This window comes from Squalius cephalus, assembly GCF_949319135.1.
Source record: "Squalius cephalus genome assembly, chromosome: 19".
Taxonomy (NCBI): domain Eukaryota; kingdom Metazoa; phylum Chordata; class Actinopteri; order Cypriniformes; family Leuciscidae; genus Squalius; species Squalius cephalus.
In genome coordinates this window covers 10,030,521-10,054,219 of record NC_137140.1, presented here as the reverse complement: position 1 = coordinate 10,054,219, position 23,699 = coordinate 10,030,521, and the positions used below count along the sequence as shown (strand labels likewise).

General features: G+C 36.1%; 1 protein-coding gene across 1 annotated transcript; it reads left to right on the top strand.

Annotated features, from left to right (window-relative positions):
• The first annotated feature begins 952 nt into the window (after positions 1-952).
• adam9b (ADAM metallopeptidase domain 9b) lies at positions 953-23,352 on the top strand. Its single transcript, XM_079850709.1, has 22 exons — positions 953-1,126; positions 2,131-2,240; positions 2,325-2,401; positions 2,482-2,542; positions 2,749-2,825; positions 8,039-8,222; positions 8,308-8,370; positions 8,464-8,535; positions 8,687-8,856; positions 12,080-12,170; positions 14,057-14,187; positions 15,032-15,203; positions 16,178-16,267; positions 16,982-17,177; positions 17,302-17,398; positions 17,814-17,997; positions 18,255-18,341; positions 18,492-18,597; positions 18,698-18,839; positions 20,313-20,412; positions 20,728-20,774; positions 22,962-23,352. The coding sequence occupies exons 1-22, from the start codon at positions 1,072-1,074 to the stop codon at positions 23,017-23,019; spliced, it is 2,370 nt and encodes a 789-aa protein (XP_079706835.1). The 5' UTR covers positions 953-1,071; the 3' UTR covers positions 23,020-23,352.
• Positions 23,353-23,699: the final 347 nt, after the last annotated feature.

Sequence of the window (23,699 nt, the reverse complement as noted above, 5' to 3'; positions counted from 1 at the left end):
CAGCGACGGCTGCTGCTCCAGGACCCACAGAGACACCCATTCATACGCCTGAGTAAAATTCCGTCGCTCGTCTCATTTTACACTTTTAGAGAGAAAAAAAGTAGTCTTCAGGTAACAATAAAATACTATGATCATGGGACACGTCTTATTGCCTCTGGAGCTCTCACATAAATAGATTAAGTAGAAAAACAATTAAAATGATCATTATCTTATGGGCAGGGCGATGCTTATACTAAATCAATATAAAAATGTAGGCAGACATTCTCTGGTGTAGGCTACTAATACATATTTACGTTGTTTTTTTTTTTTGTTTTTTTTTTGGGGGGGGGAGGGGGCTTAGGTCCAGACCACCGTAAAGGTGATGGACATTTCTTGCCGAAAAAGATAATTGATTTAACAGATTTTTGTTAGTGAAGGTGAAAGAGTTCTTGTAACTATCTGTGGATGTGGATCTATTTATGTTTTGGTTTTACCCTGTTGAAAATTCAACAATAAAGAAAGTTCGGAAAGGTTGCGATTTTACATTTGTACAATAAATGATTTTATATGCAGCTTAAATAAAGTTTGGGCTTTATTAACATCACAGCGCCCCCTAGAGGAATAAACCGTGTCTCATAAAAAGTTTGTTTCACAATTGAGAGATGAATATGAGACGCAACATTAAAAAACAGCAGTACTCTTTCTCACTAGATTTAATTAGATCAAGGCCATTTAGGTCTTTGGGTATAGGCCTATAATAATAGTTTTCAATCATACATTTTTGAGTAGCAGCTTAACACCATATTAAATATTTCTTATTTATTTATTTATTTATTTATTTATTTATTTACTATCTAGGCATGCTAGGCTAGGCTACTTAATGAATTACAAACAAGCTATGAAATAAATAAGCCAACACGTTTATCTATATCCCCATTCTAATCTATCTAAAATCTATAAATAGCAGTGATAGCCTGAAATATGTAGAATACTTAATAAGAGAATGTCGCTCCACCTGTTACTGCTCGTGCACGCCCCGGCCTCGTTCGCGACGCGCTCACCTGAGACCAAACGTCAGTCCAGAGAAACATCATGACGCGACATATTTACTTCATTCTCATAATCACAAACTTTGCGATTTCCTCAGGTAAGACAAATCCGATCATTTAAAGACTTTCATACTGTTGACTAACACACACAATTGAGTAAAAAACTATACGTCGTGTTTCTCCGACGACAAACCACAAAACTACTACAAAAGTCTGTATTGGAGTATTAATCATATAGGGAAAATAACATATTAATAGATAGTTTTATACTTAATATCACTAGGTTCAATTACATTAGTTGTGTTTTGGTCCTGTTTAAAAATAGCTTTAGTAGCCTATATGGCGAACACGATGCGATGAGTTTGTAATAGGCTTTATATTTTTTATGTTTTGAAAGTATCTTATACTCACAAAGGCTGCATTTAGTCACAATAAATAGAATTCTAGTAAAATAGAATGTTTTATAATATAATTTATTCCTGTGAAGCAAAGCTGATTTTTCAGCATAGTTACTCCAGTCTTCAGTGTCACATGATCCTTCATTAGAAATCATTCTAATATGCAGATTTGGTGCTGAAACTTGAATGTAGAATGTAGAAAACATTTGTGCTGCTTAATATTTTTATGGTCACCATGCATAATAAACTGCCATTTATAAGTTTGGGGCAAGTGTGATCTTTAATAAAAAAATAAATTAACACTTAAGATTGATAACAATAAGAACCATTATTAATAATTGAGCACTAAATCAGCATGATTTCAGAAAGATCATGTGACACTGAAAACTGAGGTAATGGCTTCAGAAAATTCAGCTTTGCCATCACAGGAATAAATAACATTTTAACATTTATTAAAATAGAAAATGGTTATTTTAAAATGTTATAATATTTCACAATAGTACTGTTTTTACTGTATTTTTCATCAAATAAACTCAGCCTTGGTAAGTAGATGAGACTTTTTTCAATAGACTTCATTTGAAGAACTCACAAAACCCATTTCTGCAAATTATTAAACTTGTTCCATATTTAGTTAGGCCTAGCCTAGTTATTAAGAAATTCTTACTGTTGTGTTTATTTGCTTCTTTTATCATATGCCTTCATAGTCCAGACCACAGACCAGACATCATATGTGAAGAATTATGATGTGGTCAAACCTCAGCTGGTTCGTGAGCGCTGGAGGAGAAACGCAGACCCCTCACACACATCTGCACAGGTATAAAGCACTTTGGTCACATTGCCTGGAAGTAAGTTATGATGTTGTTCTCGACCTATTTTAAAATGATGTGTCTGATTTCAGGATAGACATGCTGATAGCATCACATACTCAGTCAGGATAGATGGCAGTGAACGTTTACTTCATCTGACAAAGAACACGTATGAACTTTGGAAGTAGTTTGGCTGAAATGTCTTTATGTAATGATGAAAAATTGTAATTTGATCTCTTATTCCCACAGAGACTTTTTATCGAATAACTTTGTCGTGTTTTCTCATGGCGCACAGGAGAAAGGGAAAGTTGTAAGAATTGTTTTTCTGTTTTATTAGTTACACCACCTACTTTACATGTACATTAGCTTGGTTCAGAATGAGGAAATGTGGACTACATTATTGTCATCTGGTATTGTAAGCATGTAGTCATGTGATCTTTTTATGTTGACCAGTAACCTTGACAAAGTATTTGAAATTGAAAACAAGCTGTACTAATACTGGTGGTTTTGTTCTAGGAGCATTGTCACTATCAAGGATATGTGGAGGGCTATGAAGACTCTCTCGTAGCTCTCAGCAACTGTGAAGGTCTCAGGTTTGTATGCTACCTCACTTTCACTTCATAAAAAGCAGTCATACCAGTTTTTTGGGTGGCACATTTTTCTTTGCAAGGCAGCTCTGTATTAAAACTCCTCTTCATATGTATAATTTGCGGGAGAGACGGGTGGGACATGTTCCCACCACTCTTTGCCAGCTTTGATATAGTTTACACCACTTTTTGAGTGCTCGTTGCCGCTGTAATGATCAGTGGCGGAAGGCAACAGTGTTCTCTTGGCACTCATGCACACTGCAGTCTTCACGCAGATGAGCTCTTCAATCTATCTCTCAAGGCTGTTGCAGAGAATCTCCATTCGTTTCGGTGAAATCACAAAATCAAAATGCAGACAAACGTGTCCCTGCTCTTGATATACAATCACTGATCTTGGTTTAAATGAGAGAAAAAAATAGAAACTTAACAAGGGTGGATTAGAACCCAGAACCTCTGGCACGCTAATAACAAAAATTCTACCACCAGTCCATTAGGACACATAAATGTTTAATGTGGATCTATGTATTTACTCTCAGGTTTTATAGAAGATGTAAGGATGAAACTATCACATTAAACATAAGTTCTATGTCAATAAATTAAACTCAATGTACTATTGAAATTGATTTCAGGACACCGTATTGTTTTTGTTTTTTTTGTGCATTTATTATTGTACATTTATACACACACACTCCTGTCCCACCCACTTTTTAAAACACCACTGCTCTTCTACAAACGTTTCGCAAAATAACTAAAAATGGCAAAAACATGGATTATTTTCAGACGTTTCCTGAACACAACTCTCCTCAAACTCACACGATTGGTTAAGGCAGAAATTAACATGTTGGTCATTCAAAAATTCAAAGCAATGTTATGAAAAGCATATACCTACATTTAGAAAGTATTTTTTAACATCCAAAATAATTCAGCTTTAACTTACAGGCTCCATTCAAACTTTATTTTGTAAATAATTGCAGTTTGTCTTCCTTATTTAATTTATTTGCATACTGCATGGTGATTGGTCTGTTTTTTTTTTCTTATATACAATCTAACAATCTATAGATCTAACAATCTAGCTACCTTTACAATGCAAAAATCATTGCAGTTTGTGTTGATTCTTGAATCTAAAATGTAAACTTAAACATTAAACCTAGTCACTGCTATTTATTTCCAGAAGTTAGACATATGAAAGGTGTTTCATATCTAAGTTAAAGGGATACTCCACGTTTTTTTGGAAATAGGCTCATTTTACAACTCCCCCAGAGTTAAACAGTTGAGTTTTACCGTTTTCTAATCCATTCAGCCGATCTCCGGGTCTGGCAGTACCACTTTTAGCATAGCTTAGCATAGATCATTGAATCGGACAAGACCATTAGCATCTCTCTCAAAAAAATTACCAAAGAGTTTCGATATTTTTCCTATTTAAAACTTGACTCTTCTGTAGTTACATCGTGTACTAAGACGGACGGAAAATGTAAAGTTGCGATTTTCTAGGCTGATATGGCTAGGAACTATACTCTCATTCCTGCGTAATAATCAAGAAACTTTGCTGCCGTACCATGAGTCCAGCAGGCGTAATGATATGACGCAGGCAGCGCCTGAAAATAGTCCTCAGCTCGGTAACTTCCAACGTGACCGGGACTAAGTTTGTCTAACCTGTTAGATCTATTTTCAGGCGCTGTGTCATATCATTACGCCTGCTGCTTCTAAAAACCATAGACTGTAAAAAATATGGACAATACGTCACCCATAGACTTTCTGAAGAACGGTTTTGAAGCCGTTTATGGGGGGTATGGGCGGCGCCATCTTGGAAAATCTTGGGGAATCCTAACCCCGCCCACCTTCTGGCCAATCCATATATGGGTAAAGGACGTGAGTCCGGTTATTCTGCAAATGGAACAGCGCGCGTCACTCAGCTCGCTCTGCTACTCTGGTTATCTCTGTATGTATATTTTAGGCAACAAATAAAACGAAATAAGTTATAAAACACCACACTAACTCTTTTCGTTTTCATTTAAAGAAATCTTAAACATTATAGCCACACAAATGTAGTTCAGGCAACGCGTATTGATTATATTCACTGCATATAACGTTAGCCTATTTATAACAAAACGAAATATAAAACTAACCCTGCCTCTTTTCGTTTAAATATAATATAAAAATATTAAACATTTTAATATGGTCCAGGCAATATGTGCATTTGTACTAAACAACAGATGTTGCAGTAAACAACATTACAGATCATCTTCGTTGTATTAAAATTTAAAATGACAAAACTCAACCCAGTCTCTTTTTGTTAAATTTCAGTTTTATCAATATTAGCCATTATAAAAGTATAAGTAAAAGGTACAAGAAGCTATACAAATAAAGCAAACAATTCAGTCAAACATACAAAGTCAGCGCTCTAGTCTAACCATACAACGGTAAAGTTAAATAGCTTATAAAGTTATGAAATTTCACTTAACTTAGCCCTCAGCCAAAACGATTGGCCAGGGAACAAATTATAGATTCACGAGACCAAAAATCGCCCGTTAGATATACACAAGATGAATTATATCTCATGTTTAACCACTACAGAGACGCCAGAGTCAGCGGCAAACGTCAGAACGACTAGCCGAGGAAAGGCTGTTCCAGGCGGGGTACATGAGCGCCGGGTGATCGCCTGCATCTCACAACCTGGATAAAATTTTCTGAAATCTTTATAAATAAACCACAGATTTGAGCTTTAAATAACTACATTCTCGCCTGAAAAACTCTTAAAACTACATTTCATGATACAGAAACAGTAGTATTATATTTCAACTGTAAATTAAAAAAGGGCGCTTCTTATGTTGTCATTCTCCTTGGCGCAGCCTATGCTCGTTATCAGCTGTCAATCAAGCTGTCAATCAAAGTTAACCACGCCCTTATTTGGCATACATTTTGTGTCTAAATACGATCTAAACTAACGAGTTAGAAAAAAATTCACCCCCCTCGCAGTTGTCAGGCACTCGGAACCTATCGAAAAATACAATAAAAGTCCATGGGACCAACCTGTAAAAACATGAATTTATGCTGTGAAAACGGACATTTTAACATGGGGTCTATGGACATTTTGCTCCCTTTTGGGACCTGCCCCTAGCGGATTTTCGATGTATTGCAGTTTTTCGCACTTCCGGGTTGGCTTCATTTTTCAGATTAGAATGTTGCCCCTTGCTAAAAACGCGGCACTCAAGTTAAAATAAGTTCAACTTTTAAAAGACGTGTATCGAGACCTTGCGCTTTTCCCCCATTCCTCTGCCCGCGTCTTTTTTTCGTTTTTCAAAGCAAAACCGCTTTCTGTGTGAACCAGCCCTAAGAAGCAGAAATGGCCAAATAAGTTTTTCCATAATGTCTAGACCTTATGCAAATATAACTGTAGGCCTACCTTAATTCCAGGTAATACAATCATCTCATGTGAAACTAAACAGAATACCACACATATTAGACAAGAGACCACACTGAGCAGAAAACGGAAAAAACTAATAGCATGTCTATAGCCCAGAAATAGACGTACATTTGTCAGAGTAGAAGTATACTATGTCTGGTCTGAATAGAACATTTGAATATGAGTATAACTATGAGTATTTGATTTTAAACAATGCAATAGACAAAAAGCATAAATGGATCACAAGAATATTGTTTGAAAGGATTAATCAAAGAAATAACCTTAAAGAATAATCATAATAATCATCTTTTTCTTATACACCACGTTTAACAAGATTTCATTTTTAATGAGTATGTTTTACTTTTTAGTTGCATTTGTTTGGTTCTTTGTTCATCCTCAAACAATTATTTTATTTTTATTATTAAGAGGTTTTCACAAGAGCTGCAAACATTAAACTTTGCTTAAATTAAATGTCTTTAACTGGAAGTGTTCTGTTAACTCTGCTAAACTATAATTACTAAAACTAAATATATAAAAACTAAATAGAAATGCGTTCACAAAATAAAAACGAAACTAAAACTAACAAAACCATTAATGAAACTAACTAAAACTAAACTGAAATTTATAGGAAATTTGAAAATAATATTAAAATAAAAACTAATTTAAAAATGCTAAACTATAATAACCTTGGATGTAACTACAGTTTTTTTTTTACAGTCATTTTTTTGAGAGAGATGCTAATGGTCTTGTCCGATTCAATGATCTATGCTAAGCTATGCTAAAAGTGGTACTGCCAGACCCGGAGATCGGCTGAATGGATTCGAAAACGATAAAACTCAACTGTTTAACTCTGGGGGAGTTGTAAAATGAGCCTATTTCCAAAAAAAGTGGAGTATCCCTTTAAGCTTAGTGAAAACAGTGGCAGATACTATTTGAACCTCAGTGTATTGTAGTACATTGTAAAATAATGCTATATTAACATCTTATTCAGTGTATATGGTTATATTTATTAAAATCCTAAATTAATCCTGTCTTATTGGACCTTACTTGTCCCTGTCCCTACACCTACCCCCTACCCCTAACCATATTGAACCTGAAGGTTCAGGAAAAGAGCCACGGTTTTGAGCTGCACGTGTTGCGGTGGATGTTGTTCAGATATTACATCCATTTTAAATTATAGGCCTATTAAATATTTCCACTTTTTGAAGATTATCTTAATTTTTTAATTTTAAAATAAACACCTCTCTGAATTGATATGTGAAAAGAAAAGAAGTTGAATGAGATCTGAAAAACAAAACAAAACTCTGGCCTCTTCAAAAGCTACACATTAGCAAAACGTTCTGCAGGATTTTATGGGCAAAAAACATCCATTGTCAATAGCGTAGAGATTTCTAAAGCACAACTCACACAGAAGTCAGGTCCTAACCAAGCAGCTTTCTGTTGGTGAATGCAGCAAATTTACGTGACAAATTTGAACATTTCCGCCCTCACACAAACTCATGATCACACGGATTCCTATTGAAATTACTGGGTTTTGCCCTCAAAATTTCACAAAGAAATGGTAAATGTGATTACACCATCATTATCCACATCAGACTGGTTTCTTTTGTAATTTTGTCTGGATCAACCAGTCATTGGTGGGCGGGGCTAGTGTAAATAGCCTTATCCAACAAGATGGGCTATTTGCACAAAAAGACACTCCGTTACATATATGGTCACGTTTAATAAGAGTAAGAAAAGTCATATCAACTTTAATGTTCAATGTTAGCTGTCACTTGTCAAACATTAGGTTGTAACTTAATGTGTTGTTGTACAGGGGGGTCATTCTCATTGGTAATGAAGGCTATGGGCTGGAACCCGTCTTGCACTCCAAAGCCAATGAACATCTCCTCTTCCTGTTGAAGGACGGTCAGTCAGAGCCATTTGTGTGTGGACTGGCCGATGAAACGTCTCCCACTGAGGACCACTCCCATTACGCTGACATGTCCATGTTTTTACGGGTTCGAAAATGTCGTATTGTCTTAAACATTTTGATGTTCTACAAGCTCAACATTTGATATTTCATTGAATCTGTTGAATCCACAGAAAAAGCGAAACTTACCTCAGACCAAATACGTGGAGTTGGTATTAGTGGTTGACAACCAAAGGGTGAGTTTTAGCCATTCGAAGTGTTTTTGGGAAAATTATTTTTCATCATTATATAGTTGGCTGATTCTGAGAGGTGTGTTTATCTGTTCTCAGTATGTCTATAACGGCCGCAGCATAACTGCTGTGCGTGATGAGATGGTCCAATTGGCTAACTTGCTTGATACGGTGAGAATTAAAGCTACAGATAACGTTATTGTTTGGATAAGCCCAACCCTAACCTCATTTAATAATGTGTTAAGACTGTTGTGCTGTATTTCTGAGCCTTTCTCGTGATGATGTAATGAAATATTTGTGGCTGTTTCTGTGTGGACCCTAGTACTACAAACAGCTGAATATACGGATATCATTGATTGGCTTGAGGATCTTTGACACTGAGAACCCCTTCAGTGTGGATGGCAATGCTGGGGACGTGTTGGGCAGGTTTGTGCAGTGGAGGAAAACAGATCTGTTACCTAAAATCAGGCATGACGTGGGGCAGCTCATTGTGTAAGTACTCGTGTCACATCCTTTAGCAATAGCTGTTTTTTCGATTACATTTTTCAATGAAATGTTTGTTAAAGGAGCTGTATGTAAGATTGTGGCCAAAACTGGTACTGCAATCACTTTCAAATTACTGTATAGAGCGGTGTATCCCCTCCCCCTCCCCCTGACTCGAGGTTGCCAGATAGGCTGCAGGATCCAGCAGGAACGTATAGGCTGCAGTTTGTAGCTGCAGCTGTGGTAACTAGAGCAGAGCTGGCAACCCGGATGCAGAAACACTACTGACTTCGTGATTGGTAGATAGATGGAGGGCGGCGCTTCAGGCCAAAACACAAGATGACAACATCAACATCAGTTGAGGGCTGCAACTTCACTTTTTAAATGACAATATCCTGGCCGTACTACTTTTGTCAGTGATATAAGTATTTGAAATGAACATGATTTCTTAATGTCTAGTGACATATCAGGGCCATTTTATGATTAATTGAAATACATTTCTTACATACAGCTCCTTTAATTCTTGAGCTGCTAGAATGTGGCTTTGATTGTTTCCTGAAGACTGTGTGCCTGTGGCGACATTTTTGCAAAATGATGTTTCGCAACACTTTTAAAGAGAAATGTCCACATTGTCCAGTGAGTCAGGGCCAGCGCAATTGCCAAGAGCAGAGGATTTCTAGCATTACTACTACCAGCAAGTTAATTTTAGCTACTTTTTGATAGATAGATTTAGAATTTTTCCAACAAGTAGCGGTGTAGCGCTACAAAAACTACATTTCCTTTTTCAATTTGACAACTTGCAATGCATTGAAGCAGCGCAGCGTTGTCGTCTTATTAGATCGCAAACTATAATTGTGTATTACCGTCATCTATAGCATCTAGCAGATTTAGAGTTTGTCTGATAATTATGTAAAGGACGTACAGGAGTGGATTGATATTTCACAAGAATCGACTAGTAAAGGCTATACTTTTGTGTGTAATTTATGCAAACCAAAGAATAAAACACTGTCTGCGTCGAAGACTTAAAGCACATACAGGTGATTCATAGCTTTTTTAAAAATTGATTATCCTGCGTTACTGCACTATATATATCAAGGTTTCTGCGTTAATGTCTTTCCGCGTGGCAAAGTAATTTAATTCCATTTAAGCTTTTATCTGACTCCATTTTACCATGACCTCGAATTTAAGTTAGATTGCCAATTGGTTATTGGTAAATTTTATATAATATATGATCACAATCTCGCCAGCTTCGGTCACAAAACATAGGTAATTGCAATATACCTGAGATCGGTCACATTCATGCTTACACATTCAAAGATACTTTGGTATAGCCCCCATGGAATTGCATGCACTTGAATTTAATGTAACGTTTACTTCAGTAGAGGTATGGCCACTACTACAGATATAAGTCAAACAACTTTACTTGTCTTATAATAGCTTTGGATTGGCAGCCGCGGTTTCCCATGTACACTTATCTAAAGTAACATTAAATTAAAACAGAGGTAAGACACACCCAGATTTTGGGTTGGTCAAGCAGCACTTTTGCTGCCCTAAACGGAAATTCACTTCTTGTCTTTGCAAAAACAAGTACACTTGAATTAGTGCCAAATATTAGTTGTCTCTAATCTGACGCAAAACTTGCGGTAACATACGAATCCGTTTAATCTACTTGGGAAAACAATTTCAGAGTCAGTCGGAATAAAATCAAATGTAACAATTTATTATGTCTGGTAAATGTATCATGCCAATTTCATAATCAGTTCAAAGATAATAAATGCAAAACATCAAATGCTCTGGAATAAAGAGAGAAGATGCAAACCTGACATTATAAAATACATGATGCTGAGAGTCTTGGCCACTCTCAGCATCACGGGCCAATTTGAGCTACAAATCGCCACGAGCCTTCTTCAGCATCTCCCTAAATACTCAGACCAAGGCAGAAACCTCTTTTCAAATGTAAACACGAGTTCACAGTGGGAATTTGCATTAATCACCGTCCCAGACTTACTGCTTACCTATCCAGACTGCTTTCCTGCAGCTCAAACAGTAGAGCGTTGGCACTTGCAACGCTAAGGTCATGGGTCCGATTCCCAGGGAAAGCAAAAACTGATAAGAATGTAAATGTGTACTTGAAAATGCAATGTAAGTCGCTTTGGATAAAAGCGTCTGCTAAATGTAATGTAATGTACTGGGGACAAAGGTTGATTTACATGGGACAGACCCACAGCACTAAACTCTCCACACCTTATTAGCTTTTTGGTTTACTTCTGTGGAAATGAGACATTTCAAATGATACCAAACAAGTATAATACTGTATGATAATTGTTAATATTAAACCATATAGATTTTTTGGGTGAATTCAGGTAGAGATGGGTGAAGGGAATGATTTGTAAATTGGGAGGTGATCAACTCAGGTGTGATTGTGTCTCGAATGGGGATGGTAATATAGCAAGAGAAGATAACCTTTGATTTCTCAGAGAGTAGCCCTCTCTTCCTGTTCTTCCAGTTTTTCCAGTCTTACATTACCTTATGTTCACAGTCAAAGTTTATACTATTGATTTTTTTTTTTTTTTTTTCAGTTTTATATTTCTGAATAATTAAATTTTTCTCCAACAGCAACATATTCCTATAGGATTTTATATATTTTCTCCAACAACTTATATGCGTATAGAATGGTGCATAAACCAAATTCATAAGTAATAAAGGGGTTTAAATAATAAACCAGCTCCATAGTGAATTCCATCAAGGGCTTAGTGTGTTCCATTTAAACCTTCACGAGTTCCGCCAGTTGTGTGCACTCGTAAGCAATGACGCACATCCGAGTAAACGAGACAGAGGGAAGTTTGCAAGTGAAGGGCATACAAATTTGGAGTGGAACGCAGCCAATGATCAGGGAATCACAAAGAGGAACAGGAGACAGGAACTAGACAGTACTACAAAGTAAAAGTCTAATTGACAAACAAAAGCAGAATCATTACAGCCAAAACAGATTAGAATTTAATTTAGAGCCATTATGGTGCAAGAAATCTTTTTGTAGATTAATATAAAATTTATATCAACTCGTGGCAAAAAAAACAAACTTGCTGCAATGTTCAAATTATTTACAGTTTGAGAATGTAGTCTTTACCATTTAATTTAATTTGTCTTGGTTCTCAGAAATGACACCAGATGTCAGTGACATTAGACCTGTGTATGTTCTGAGTTACATGATCTGTGTCTCTGTTTCTTAAAGAGGCCGTTCAGGAGCGTACCCTGCCGGTGTGCTTGGCATGGCCTTCGTGGGGACTGTTTGCTCTGCGAGTACTAGCGGAGGAATCAATGTGGTTAGAGAATTTATACTGCATCAGTCATTTTGACTAGTATGATAAAACTATTGATTATGTTAGAATGCTCTTAAGTATTTTGAAGCCTTCAGAGATGATAGGTTTCTGAAAGCAGTAATCTAAAACCTGCATGTTTTATTGATGGAAAGGTGTGTTTGCAGACTGGCTGCCAGAAGGAGGAGAAGCAATTAACCCTAAAAAGTCTATCACATTTGATCATTTGTACTTTTTCTTTTTTCTTTTAGCAAGTAAAAGGCATTTTAGTATTATTTCACATCCTCCTTCAGGTCGTGGAACATGTGTTTTTTTGCTTCTAAATCTTATAAAGTAAATGTCAGAATAACTTGTATAGTAATATTTAAAGATGAACGCCTACTGGACTGAAGCAACATGGGTTTACTTGATTACTATTGATTATTATTTTTAAATCATGTTTACAATATATCATATGATACATCACGCTTTTGAGGAACTTTTATTCGTACATCTGTGAATCATCGTTGTATTGCATTGCATAATATGTTTTGCCCCACACCATAAAAACTACAGAGCTTTGATTATAAAACGAATCTTTAGAAAATTGTCTTTAGACATATTATATGGAGATATATGTAGCGTGACATCTCATTGATTTACATTATCAAAAAAAAAAAATTTTACATTTACAGTGCTATGCATAAGTTTAGACACCCATGCTAAAGTTGACTAAAAAGAGGAATAAAAAATCATCTTTTGGAAATTGAACTTAATGCCTTAATTTAAAAAATTAGGAAAAATCCAACCTTTAAGGACACCAATTTTCTTTGTGAATGAATAATGTATCGTAAATAAATAAATGTTCTTCCTTAAAATACAGGGTGCATAAGTTTGGACACCCCTATGTTAAATTCCCATAGAGGCAGGCAGATTTTTATTTTTAAGTATTTTTATTTTATTTTATTTTTAGGATACTATGCATCATGATAAAGTTCCCTTGGCCTTTGGAATTAAAATAGCCCCACATCATCACAAAGCCTTCACCATACCTAGAGATTGGCATGGGGTACTTTCCATAAGATCATCTCTCAATGCAAATCAAATTAGCTATTAGGCTAACTGAAATAAAACCATGCCAATCTCTAGGTATGGTGAAGGCTTTGTGATGATGTGGGGCTATTTTAATTCCAAAGGCCAAGGGAACTTTATCATGATGCATAGTATCCTAAAAAAAAAATTAAAAAAAATACTTAAAAATAAAAATCTGCCTGCCTCTATGGGAATTTAACATAGGGGTGTCCAAACTTATGCACCCTGTATTTTAAGGAAGAACATTTATTTATTTACGATACATTATTCATTCACAAAGAAAATTGGTGTCCTTAAAGGTTGGATTTTTCCTAATTTTTTAAATTAAGGCATTAAGTTCAGTTTCCAAAAGATGATTTTTTATTCCTCTTTTTAGTCAACTTTAGTATGGGTGTCTAAACTTATGCATAGCACTGTAAATATCAGTAACTGTACCAAATTGCATATTTTTGCTTAGTTTGAGCCTCTAAATGAAACTGAGGTGTTTTTTTTTCCGAGTATGAGCTCTGTATTGTCACTATTTCATACTATGTGAGCCATAAAAGCCTGTATATAATCAAATATGATACTCAACAAAAAACATGGTTACACTGTATTTCAATGGTCCACTTTAGACTAACTACTACTAACCAACTATAAGTAACTTTGCAACTACATCTCAACTAACTCTCATTAGACTATTAGTAGCCTATATAATTTAATTGTTTTGATTGTCTATGCTGTCACATACCTGCTTCGGATACATTTAGATGTAAATAATTTGCCAGAAAGCAGACTCTAATCTTACGTCTCCTTTGTTTTTCACTGTTATATCATCACAGTTTAGCAACAGTAATCTGCCGTCGTTCTCTACCGTTGCTGCTCATGAGCTGGGGCATAACCTGGGCATGAGTCATGACATCAGTGGCTGTAGCTGTGGTGGTGGGAGCTGCATCATGGCATCCACTGCCAGGTCAGTGAATGTTGTTGTTTCATAATATCAATCCTTCATTAGTGCAACTACTTGAGTGATTCATTCTTTCTTTCTTTCTTTCTTTCTTTCTTTCTTTCTTTCTTTCTTTCTTTCTTTCTTTCTTTCTTTCTTTCTTTCTTTCTTTCTTTCTTTCTTTCTTTCTTTCTTTCTTTCTTTCTTTCTTTCTTTCTTTCTTTCTTTTTTTTCTTCTTTTTTGTCTTTGGTTCTGTGAAACACAAAAAGAAAACATCATATAGGTTCGGAATGACATGATGACAGATTTTTACTTTATCTTCCCTTTAAGTTTTTTAAGTATGTTAAACAATACCGTTTGTTAAAAGTCATACAGAATTACAACGAAACCAATGGCCGTCCTTGACATGCCAAATAGATTTTACTTGATGTTGTTTTCTTGAAACAAACAATAAAAAAGGTCAAATAATACATAATTAAATAAAGTAAAATTCAATTCTAACATGTTATCTAGATGTGTATATTAAGATGTGTCTCTCCCCCTTTTTTTGGTTGTTGAATATCCTGTTTGACTCAGAAATGTATCTGATTATGAAAGTAAAATGGATCCACATTACAATTTAGAGTGATCTGTTATCAGAGGGAACTGTCTAAGTTATGTATTCAGAAATGAACATAGGCAAAATCACAGTTAGCGAAAAATGTATTCATTTAAACAATGTAATAATTCAGAATGCAGAAACAATGAGCTCATTGAAGTAATGAATACTTGTTTGTTAACAAATGATTATGACATTTAGAAAATGTAGCAAACTTCTTGATTTCCTGCTGTCCTTGATGTGTTTGACGTTGCGTTTGGGTGTGAATGCAGTGGATCGACTAAATTCAGTGACTGCAGTGCGAACAATTTTGAGAGGTTGATTCTGGGAGGTGGTGGGGCGTGTTTGAGGAACCCACCCTCTCAAGACAGCATCATCACAGTACCCCGCTGTGGGAACGGCATTCTGGAGAGTGGAGAGGAGTGTGACTGTGGCACTCCGCAGGTATTTTTTGTTTTTTTATTCAGAGGCTTAATGGAAAGAAAGGCTTGCTGTTTCAACGGTATGCAATCAGGACTTTAGTCTCGAGGAAATTTTTTTCTAGAAAAGTTTCCTTAGTAATATTCAGAGTTAATAATTAATTATATTTCCAATGTCTTTAGTTTCCAGGCACTGTTATACCAAAAACGACAGACACAATTTATTAACCTATCAGAACCCTGTCAGTTTCAGTTTTTTCGTTCTCATCCAAGTGTGCCGTGCACATCTTGAAAAGTGAAGCCAAAACATTTCCATCACCCCCTTGGTGGCTGGCTGCAGTTATAGGTCATAAACCCCGCCTTCTCCATGTAATCGAATGGGATGTGAGCCAAACTAAAAAAAAATCGAATTACACTTCAAATATATTTTTCCCTAAGATGGTTTCTGTCATTTTAGGTAGTTGTTATCACTCTTCTATATGTTGTTGTTCAAGTTTTCATTTATAAAGATCCCAATGAATTGCTTTAAACAAGAGTATAACAATAACAGTTAGCATGAAATCGAAATGTACTTTTTATTTGTGCATATTTTATTTTATTTTGAACTTTTTTTTTTTTATAATATTTGATCAAAATGTAATAGTTTGCCACTTTGAACATGTTCCTTTTCTGCTGAAGTAACTATAGAAGTGTGAGCAGGAAAAATAAAATGAACCAATACCATACTAGCTCGCTTTACAAGATCCAATCAAATTCTCATGATGGATAAATCCATAAAATCCATTGGCTCAGAAGTTCAGTGGGTTTTGATTGTCATTTCATGTTTTCTTTAGTGCGACCCAACTAGTTTCCCCATTTGTTCAACTGTTTATTTTATGTTCATTGATCTTTTAAAACCTAAAGGAAAGACAAAGCCACTTTAAATCTTAAAAATGAAATTGATTTGCTGTATGACACACTACAGACCCTTTTCAGTCAGTCTTTACTGTTGTGTTGCAGGAGTGCAATAATAAGTGTTGTAATGCCGCAACATGCACCCTCACTAAGGGCTCGGCCTGTGCTGCAGGAAGCTGCTGTGAAAACTGTCAGGTCAGACCCCTCATCACACACATACACAGTGATCTAGCTTTTTACATGTGAACATGCTAAATACTTTTACTGTTTAATATAAAGCTAATTATAATGACTACAGACTATGCCAAACATTAAAGGTGAAGTGTGTACAATTGTTAAAATACGTTCTCTTAACCCAGTTTATCGTTCATTGACTACTATGCATTTATCTCAACATTGAGCCTCCCAAGCACCATCAAAACATTAAGAGTTGTCCGCTCAGATTTGTCAGTCTCTTTCCAGCACAACCTATAGGTGGATGGATTTATTATAAGTGAGACACTCGTGTTCGCTCTAGATGGAGTGGTAGCCTGCTCAATTGCATACTCATGACACATAGCAACATAGTTAAAAGTATTCCCAATATGCTGGACCTTTTATTGAAGTAGTCTAATTTTTACCTGTTGAGACATGCCTTGACAAGCACCAGTAAGAGCTGTGTTTGTGATGTTTGAGTTGGGAAACTAAACTAAACTGAAAACTAAACACAAAAGGACTACACTTTACAGTGCACCTAGCATCACAGAAACATACTTCACCTTTAACCCTGAAATAATTATTTATTTGGCTTGTATTCATTTACTTGTACTGCAAACAAAAACATTTTACAGTTAAAAATATCTTGACAAGATACAAATGATATGCTCTTAAAAGAAGTGAAATAAGAGAAAGATCTTTGAATGTGAGCAGATCGATGTAGCCGGCACACCCTGCAGACCGTCTGTCAACACCTGCGATCTCCCGGAGTTCTGCGGTGGAGTGTCTCCATTCTGTCCATCAGATTTCTACATCATGGACGGCACCCCTTGTGCCAGTAACACGGCCTTCTGCTTTGAGGGCCGCTGCCAAACATTTGATTACCAGTGCAAACAGATTTTTGGTGCAGGTACTTCTCATACTGGGCGATCATGTGTCACTTTCTGTCTGACAAATGACATGCTGCATTTTCTAAATTTTATACAAAGCTTGTTTGGTATTGTTTAATTCATGTGTGATGTTCTTCTCTGTAGGGGCAACTAAAGCAGATGATAAGTGCTTTAGTCATGCTAATACTATTGGGAATGTGTTTGGAAACTGTGGATCTAATCTGAAACCTTGTCAAGTGCGGTGAGTACCTTATTTAATTTTAGTTTTACATCATTAAAAAATGCCATCATGGTTGGTTATTAAATAAAAATACCATTATGATTCTATGCTAATTGTTAGGGGTAGATGTTCCGGGCCAGGCCCCATGATTCGGCATGCATGTGTTTTTGTTTCCATCAATTCGGTACTTGTGTGATGTTATCTGTGCGGACAGCCGCACACACAGAGAGGCATGTTTCAGATAGCGTACAGAAAGTGAATTGATTCCTTTAAGAGCATCTCCATGCCGAATTGTGACATGAGTGAGACATGACATTGTTAACCCTATCTATTGGTTCAACGGATCACAAAAGTGTGGATTATATTATGGTTTTTGATCCATAGATCAGAGAATTCTTTTGGAAGAGCTGTGTGAATTTATTTTGTGTCTTTACAGAAACGCTATGTGTGGGAAAATCCAATGTGTATTCGACAGCAACAACCCACCGGCAGGAGCGACGGTCAGCGTGGTAAAAATAGAGGGGGGCACAATCTCCTGCATGAATGCTGACTTCGGCCTGGGCCCAGATGTGCCAGATCCAGCCTATGTCAAAACTGGCTCAGTCTGCGCTCCTGGAAAGGTTAGAATGGAGAGGATTTAGAAGTCATTAGTTTTGTAGGCTTTTTAAACTTCTACCTGTACTGGAACATTTCAAACATAGTCTAATAAAATAAAGAGACAATTAGCTTGAATGAAAGTAATACTAGCTCAGATTTATGATTGTGAATGGACACTAGAACCAATTTTAAACTGTATCTTCCATAATATGTACTGTTGGAGTTGCTTTTAAAGTTGATACTCTCATTTTATTATAATCTGTAACTCTTTGTCTCTTAGGTGTGTTTGGACTTTACGTGTTTGAATTCTTCAGTTCTGGATCAGAGTCAGAAATGTGACGCCCAGAGAAACTGCCGCAGTAATGGAGTAAGTTACTGACGACTTTTTTTTTTTAATATCCATGTTCTTGGTGTTAATGTGAATCAGTGCAAGTTCCACTTACTTGTAGAGACCAATTTTCTCTAAATAACCAATTCATCAAGTCTCACTTTTTTATATTGTGTGGTTTTCGCACAGGTGTGTAATGATCAATTCCATTGTCATTGTAATAATGGCTGGGCTCCACCCAACTGTGACAGATCTGGCAGGGGAGGAAGTATCGACAGCGGCCCGGCACAGATCGGTAAGAGCACACTCATACTGTCTCGCTCTATAAATAAACAAAACACTCAGTGACATGTTTTAACGGTTACATCATCTCTTTAAAAACTCTTTCATTTTAGATTACTCCCTGAGAGATGGACTCTTGATCTTCTTTCTTCTGGTGGTGCCAATTTTGGTGGTCTTAATAATCGCTTTGCTCTACGTGTTCAAAAGAGACAGTCTCAGCTGCTGTATCAAGGGTTGTCCATCCAGACACAAAAGGTCCATCAATTGCTTATGCCGGGAACACACTACACGATTTTCAATGTCATGTGATCTCTGTTCTTCTCACACTACACGATTCAGGGTCACCATTTTGTTGCTGTTGTGTGCACAATACACAATGGATTACCGTCAGGGGGTCACACATTACACAGAATTTCAATAGGAAGAATCGCTGACAACTCTTTAACATTTTTGCAAAATCTTAAAAAATGCACAAAAAGAGAGCAAAGAGTTTTTAAACAGTTATGATACAAGCCCTCTTGATTTGCTTGTATATAGAGCTGTCATTGTAATACTTATGAGCTCTGGCACATCACTGTCCTTCCATTGACTACCTTCCACAACTGTCTAGATAACATTGGGTATGTAAAATCTTTGAAGTGACTCCCATGAGCGCAGAGTTGTGACGAAGGTTTGATCTACAGTGATGTAAAAGTCGCATTTGTTCTGATTTGACCGTTCAGGATGAGGTCGTATTGCAAAATATCTGACCTGTATCCGATTTAGGACCACATATGGAAGTGGCCCAAATCAGAATAGAAAAGATCAGATTCCATGTGGTTTGTGCTGTTCACACATTCATGTGAAAAACAGATCTGAGACCCACTCAAGGATTGAATGAGCAACGCTTTGCCTCTGATTCGGGGACATTTGTTGGCGTTTTCCTCAAAACTGTCTACGAGTGAAAATCAGGGCTAAAATCGTGCAGTGTGTACCAGGCTTTATGCCATTTATTTTTATGCCTCTTCAATCTTGAAACAAATGTCTTATGTTCAATCTTGAATGTTGTAATATTAGTAAACAATGGAGGAAGTTTTAAAGTTTTTAAGACAGAGTAGGTAAATCACTAAGAATGAATTATGCATACTTGCTTTTTTTTTTTTTTGCATTATTTTCATTGTTTTGGCCCCTAACTCACAAAAGAAATGAGAAAAATCAGTTAACGGCACAAACACGGCCACAAAATACTGCTGAAGCAATTGTACCTTATGTACAGAAATATGCCCTCAATAGCTGAAAGACAAAATGTTCAGACCAGCAACCCAAGGTTTAAAAAGGTTTCCCCAAATATTCTGCTGCTGTGATGACTAGAAAACATACACATCCCTTTTAAGTAAAATCCACCGGTAATTTTACCATTGTTTTCTGTGGGAAGGATAAATTTGTCATGCTAATTGCGAAAAATAACATTGATGTTTGTGAATTTGGCACATTCCATAATAATCCTCATTTGAATAGAAAGGATGCATATTTGACTGACTGAATTAATTTAAATACACATATCACATTGAATTGTTGAATTGTGAGTGGCATTTTAAAAAAAGATCCAGGTTTAAAATATTGCAATGTAACTGATTGGTGAATTCACCCAGGGACAGAAAGTTCATGTCAACAAACACAAAATCAAAAATGTTTGAAAATTGTTGTGAAATCATCTGACATTTGATAGTTTGTTTAATATTTTTACAGCAGGCCAACTAATGCAGCGAATGGTACTTCGAATGCCCAGTCAAATGTGGGGGCAAACGGCAATACAACAAGAGCGTCTACTCCACAGTCAACGACAGAGGTTCAAACAGCAAACCACTCACACAGTTCTGCCATAATGATGAAAATGTGTTAACCCTAACAATAGAAACAGGACTACAGATGCACTGAATGATACACATGAGCTCTTCTTAGAGACCACCAGAAATGACTGATAAATTCAGTATGCCATGCTTTCATTTCCACAATTCCACTGTGTCCTTAAAAAGCACACAAGTTACATTAATGAACCCTCACTAAATAAAACTTAATTTGTAATTTTTTAAAGGTTAATAGTAAGTCAACCTCTGCCGATCATCTTTATAGTAACTTTGCTCTTCTCATTTGTTTCTTTCAGCCAACTAAACCAACAAATCTAGTGAATACCTCAAGATCTCAACCAAGGTAATGTCACTAGAGATTTCTAACCCACCCAACCTGTTTTTTGTGTGCGCTCCATTGATTTATTTGTGGTGTTTGCCAAGGCAAGTGACAGACCTGTAACATTAAAGAGCCAATGAAATCAAAATGGAAGTTTTTTTGGCTTTTAGTATGAATATTTTAGCCATAAGGTTATCTATAGGCTAGTGTGCTCCAAAACAATGACAAAATTCGCATTTAGAAGATATAAGCATTCGGAACGTACAGTCTCTCACTTCTGTCAGTTTGGATCAACAATTTTGATGACATCATTCTGTACTTTAGCTTCTCATCAGATTTTTCTGTCCAATCAAATGCTCTCTAGAATTTGAAACATCCCGCCCCCTACAATATAAATAGACGCTGAAGCTGCGGCTGACATCGGTCATTTGTTCACACAATTACTAATTTGCCCTGTTTAGTAAATCTGGCCCATAGTGCACTAAATAGGGGATAGGGGATAACAATTCAGACAGTGTAAATATGCTTTCCATTGGGGCAAATTAAGTCTGGTTCCACGTTAGTGTCACGTCTAAATAAACAGTTCAATTAACTGTTACTTTTCAAAAAATTTAAAATGTTCATACTATTATATGTCATGCTTTACAAGGTTAATACAACTGTGACTGTCACAAGCAGTCAGATGCAGATCTGGCTGGCTGGGACTTCGAAAACGAAAAAAAAAAAAGAAAAAAAAGAAGTCACTTAATATAAATTGGGTCTAAAATTTTAAAGGGACACTAAGTGGGAATTTCTCCCATCTAGTGGTGAAACTGTATTTTGCATTCAAACGAATAATGCTCTCCAGCGCCTCACTTTTCCAAATGCGCGTTGCATCTACGGTTGCCGTTATGTACCAAAAAGCTATGACAGGATGTCTTATAATAGCACTTCGAGTTTTCCTTCCTGTGAACAGGTTTGTTATTTAAAACAAACTGAAACTTGTATCAACGAAAAAAAGAATGTTACAGTATAAATTACTGACTGTGAAAAACATTAACTATGGTAGTTAGTAGTAATGCCGCCTTTTTTCGTTCTATTTTTGAAGTACATGCATTGTTAGATATCATCATCATCATCCGTGCCTTCTCTAACGTTCCTTTACTCAATAGCTGCTATTCATCAAAGAGCCTGTTTAACTTACTATGAATAGAATAGATAAATAGATATAACTATAAATGTTCTACTGTCTATATAATAAAGTTCACAACAAAGCAATGAAAAAAAAGCTTGTAATTAAGACCGTAACATTGACTTACCTGTCGAGAAGAAAGCAGGCAACTTCAGCATCTCTTTTGAAAGCTTTCTCCTGCATTAGCTATCCCGACATTAACCCTTGTTTTTGTAATCTCCGGTCACGTTTCCTTTTACGGTCAATTTTGGACTTTTTCGACGACGAGGACTCCTTATCCTGTGACTCAGCATATGTATGAATGAACGGTGTATAAATAACCGTGCAGTGCATCCTTTTAAACTTGCCGCGGCAGTGACAAGCGCCTCTCTCTGCTATGCTTCTCCGCTTCTGCTGACTTCAGTCACGTGACGCTGGTTCTGAACGAAACTCGTTGTGGAAACGCGTTGGCCTAGTACTTTTTGTCCCTCTCTGCTATTATAGTTTTTCAAGATGGCGGAACTACATGGAAGCCTCCGTGGACCTACCCGTCCCATGTATATAAAGATAATAAATTCTTCGTTTACGAGGATTAGTCTGATCATTGGCATAGGTATTTGTACACCATTGAGGGCATATTTATGAATAAAAATATTGATTTTAGATAATAAAATACCTAAAAAGCTACATATTGTCCCTTTAAGGTCGAGACATACTGCATCTAGCTGTGTCCAGAATATATCAAAGACTTGGGCCAGTAATCAACCAATCAAAACACTCTAGAAACAAGCTTAAAAACATTCAGAATATCGGAGCAAATTCATAGCAACGTATAACCAATTAGAAGACCTTAGCAACCACATAGTAACACCCTTGTTTTGCACTGACAGTTCTGTTTTGGCAAACACCATTTACTTGAAACAATGTGGAAAAAAATCTAGCTCATATGTACTTAAATTAGTAAACTTCTTTCTTTTTTAATAAACTGTCTCTCTTTTGTTTAATTTGAGTACAACCATGTTTGAGATTATCATCATCTGACCTGCTTTTCAACATTACAGACAGGGGCCAGGAGTCCCCAGACCAATCCCACCCAGACAGACCCAAGTGACAGTATGAAGGCATGATGTTGGACAGTTTCTTTTTATTATTATTATTATTGTAAGAGAGATGTTTACTTGACCCACTTTTCCAATGAAGTTGTCAGCAGTAAATCTCCAATTGCTCTGAACTGTTGTCACCTTTTCTATAATATGAAACAGATGAAGGACCAAAGCTGTTCTGAACTGGTCAGGAAAAAGTATATGCTGCTTATTGTAATAATAAATTTTTTTTTTACAGAGATTTATCAATCTTTTCCAACATTGAGCGATGACAGTGTGAACTCTTAACACACCAGGCAGTTGTTAATATTCATCGTCTTTGGGGAGATAATTAATCTCCCCTAGATTAAGCTGCACTGTAATCATGTGAGTTCAGTTCAGGGATTTTGCATATTTAGTAACATTCACTGCTTTTTTCCACTTGTCTGTATTTCATAAATAATGTAATGTTCTGTTAGCTATTTTAATACAATTAATTTGATCAAAATTGTCACATTTGTAATTTTAACCCCAATATATGTATTTTATATGTACCATAAATGTCAAAATGAGAATAAGTCAAGTTTGTATAAAGTATAAAATAAATAAAGTATAACTGTATTTAAACTGTTAATCTCTTGCACTGGTCTCAAGCTTTAATACATCAAGTATGTTATTATGATGGTTTCTGAGAAGAAATTTCTTTACAATTTCCTT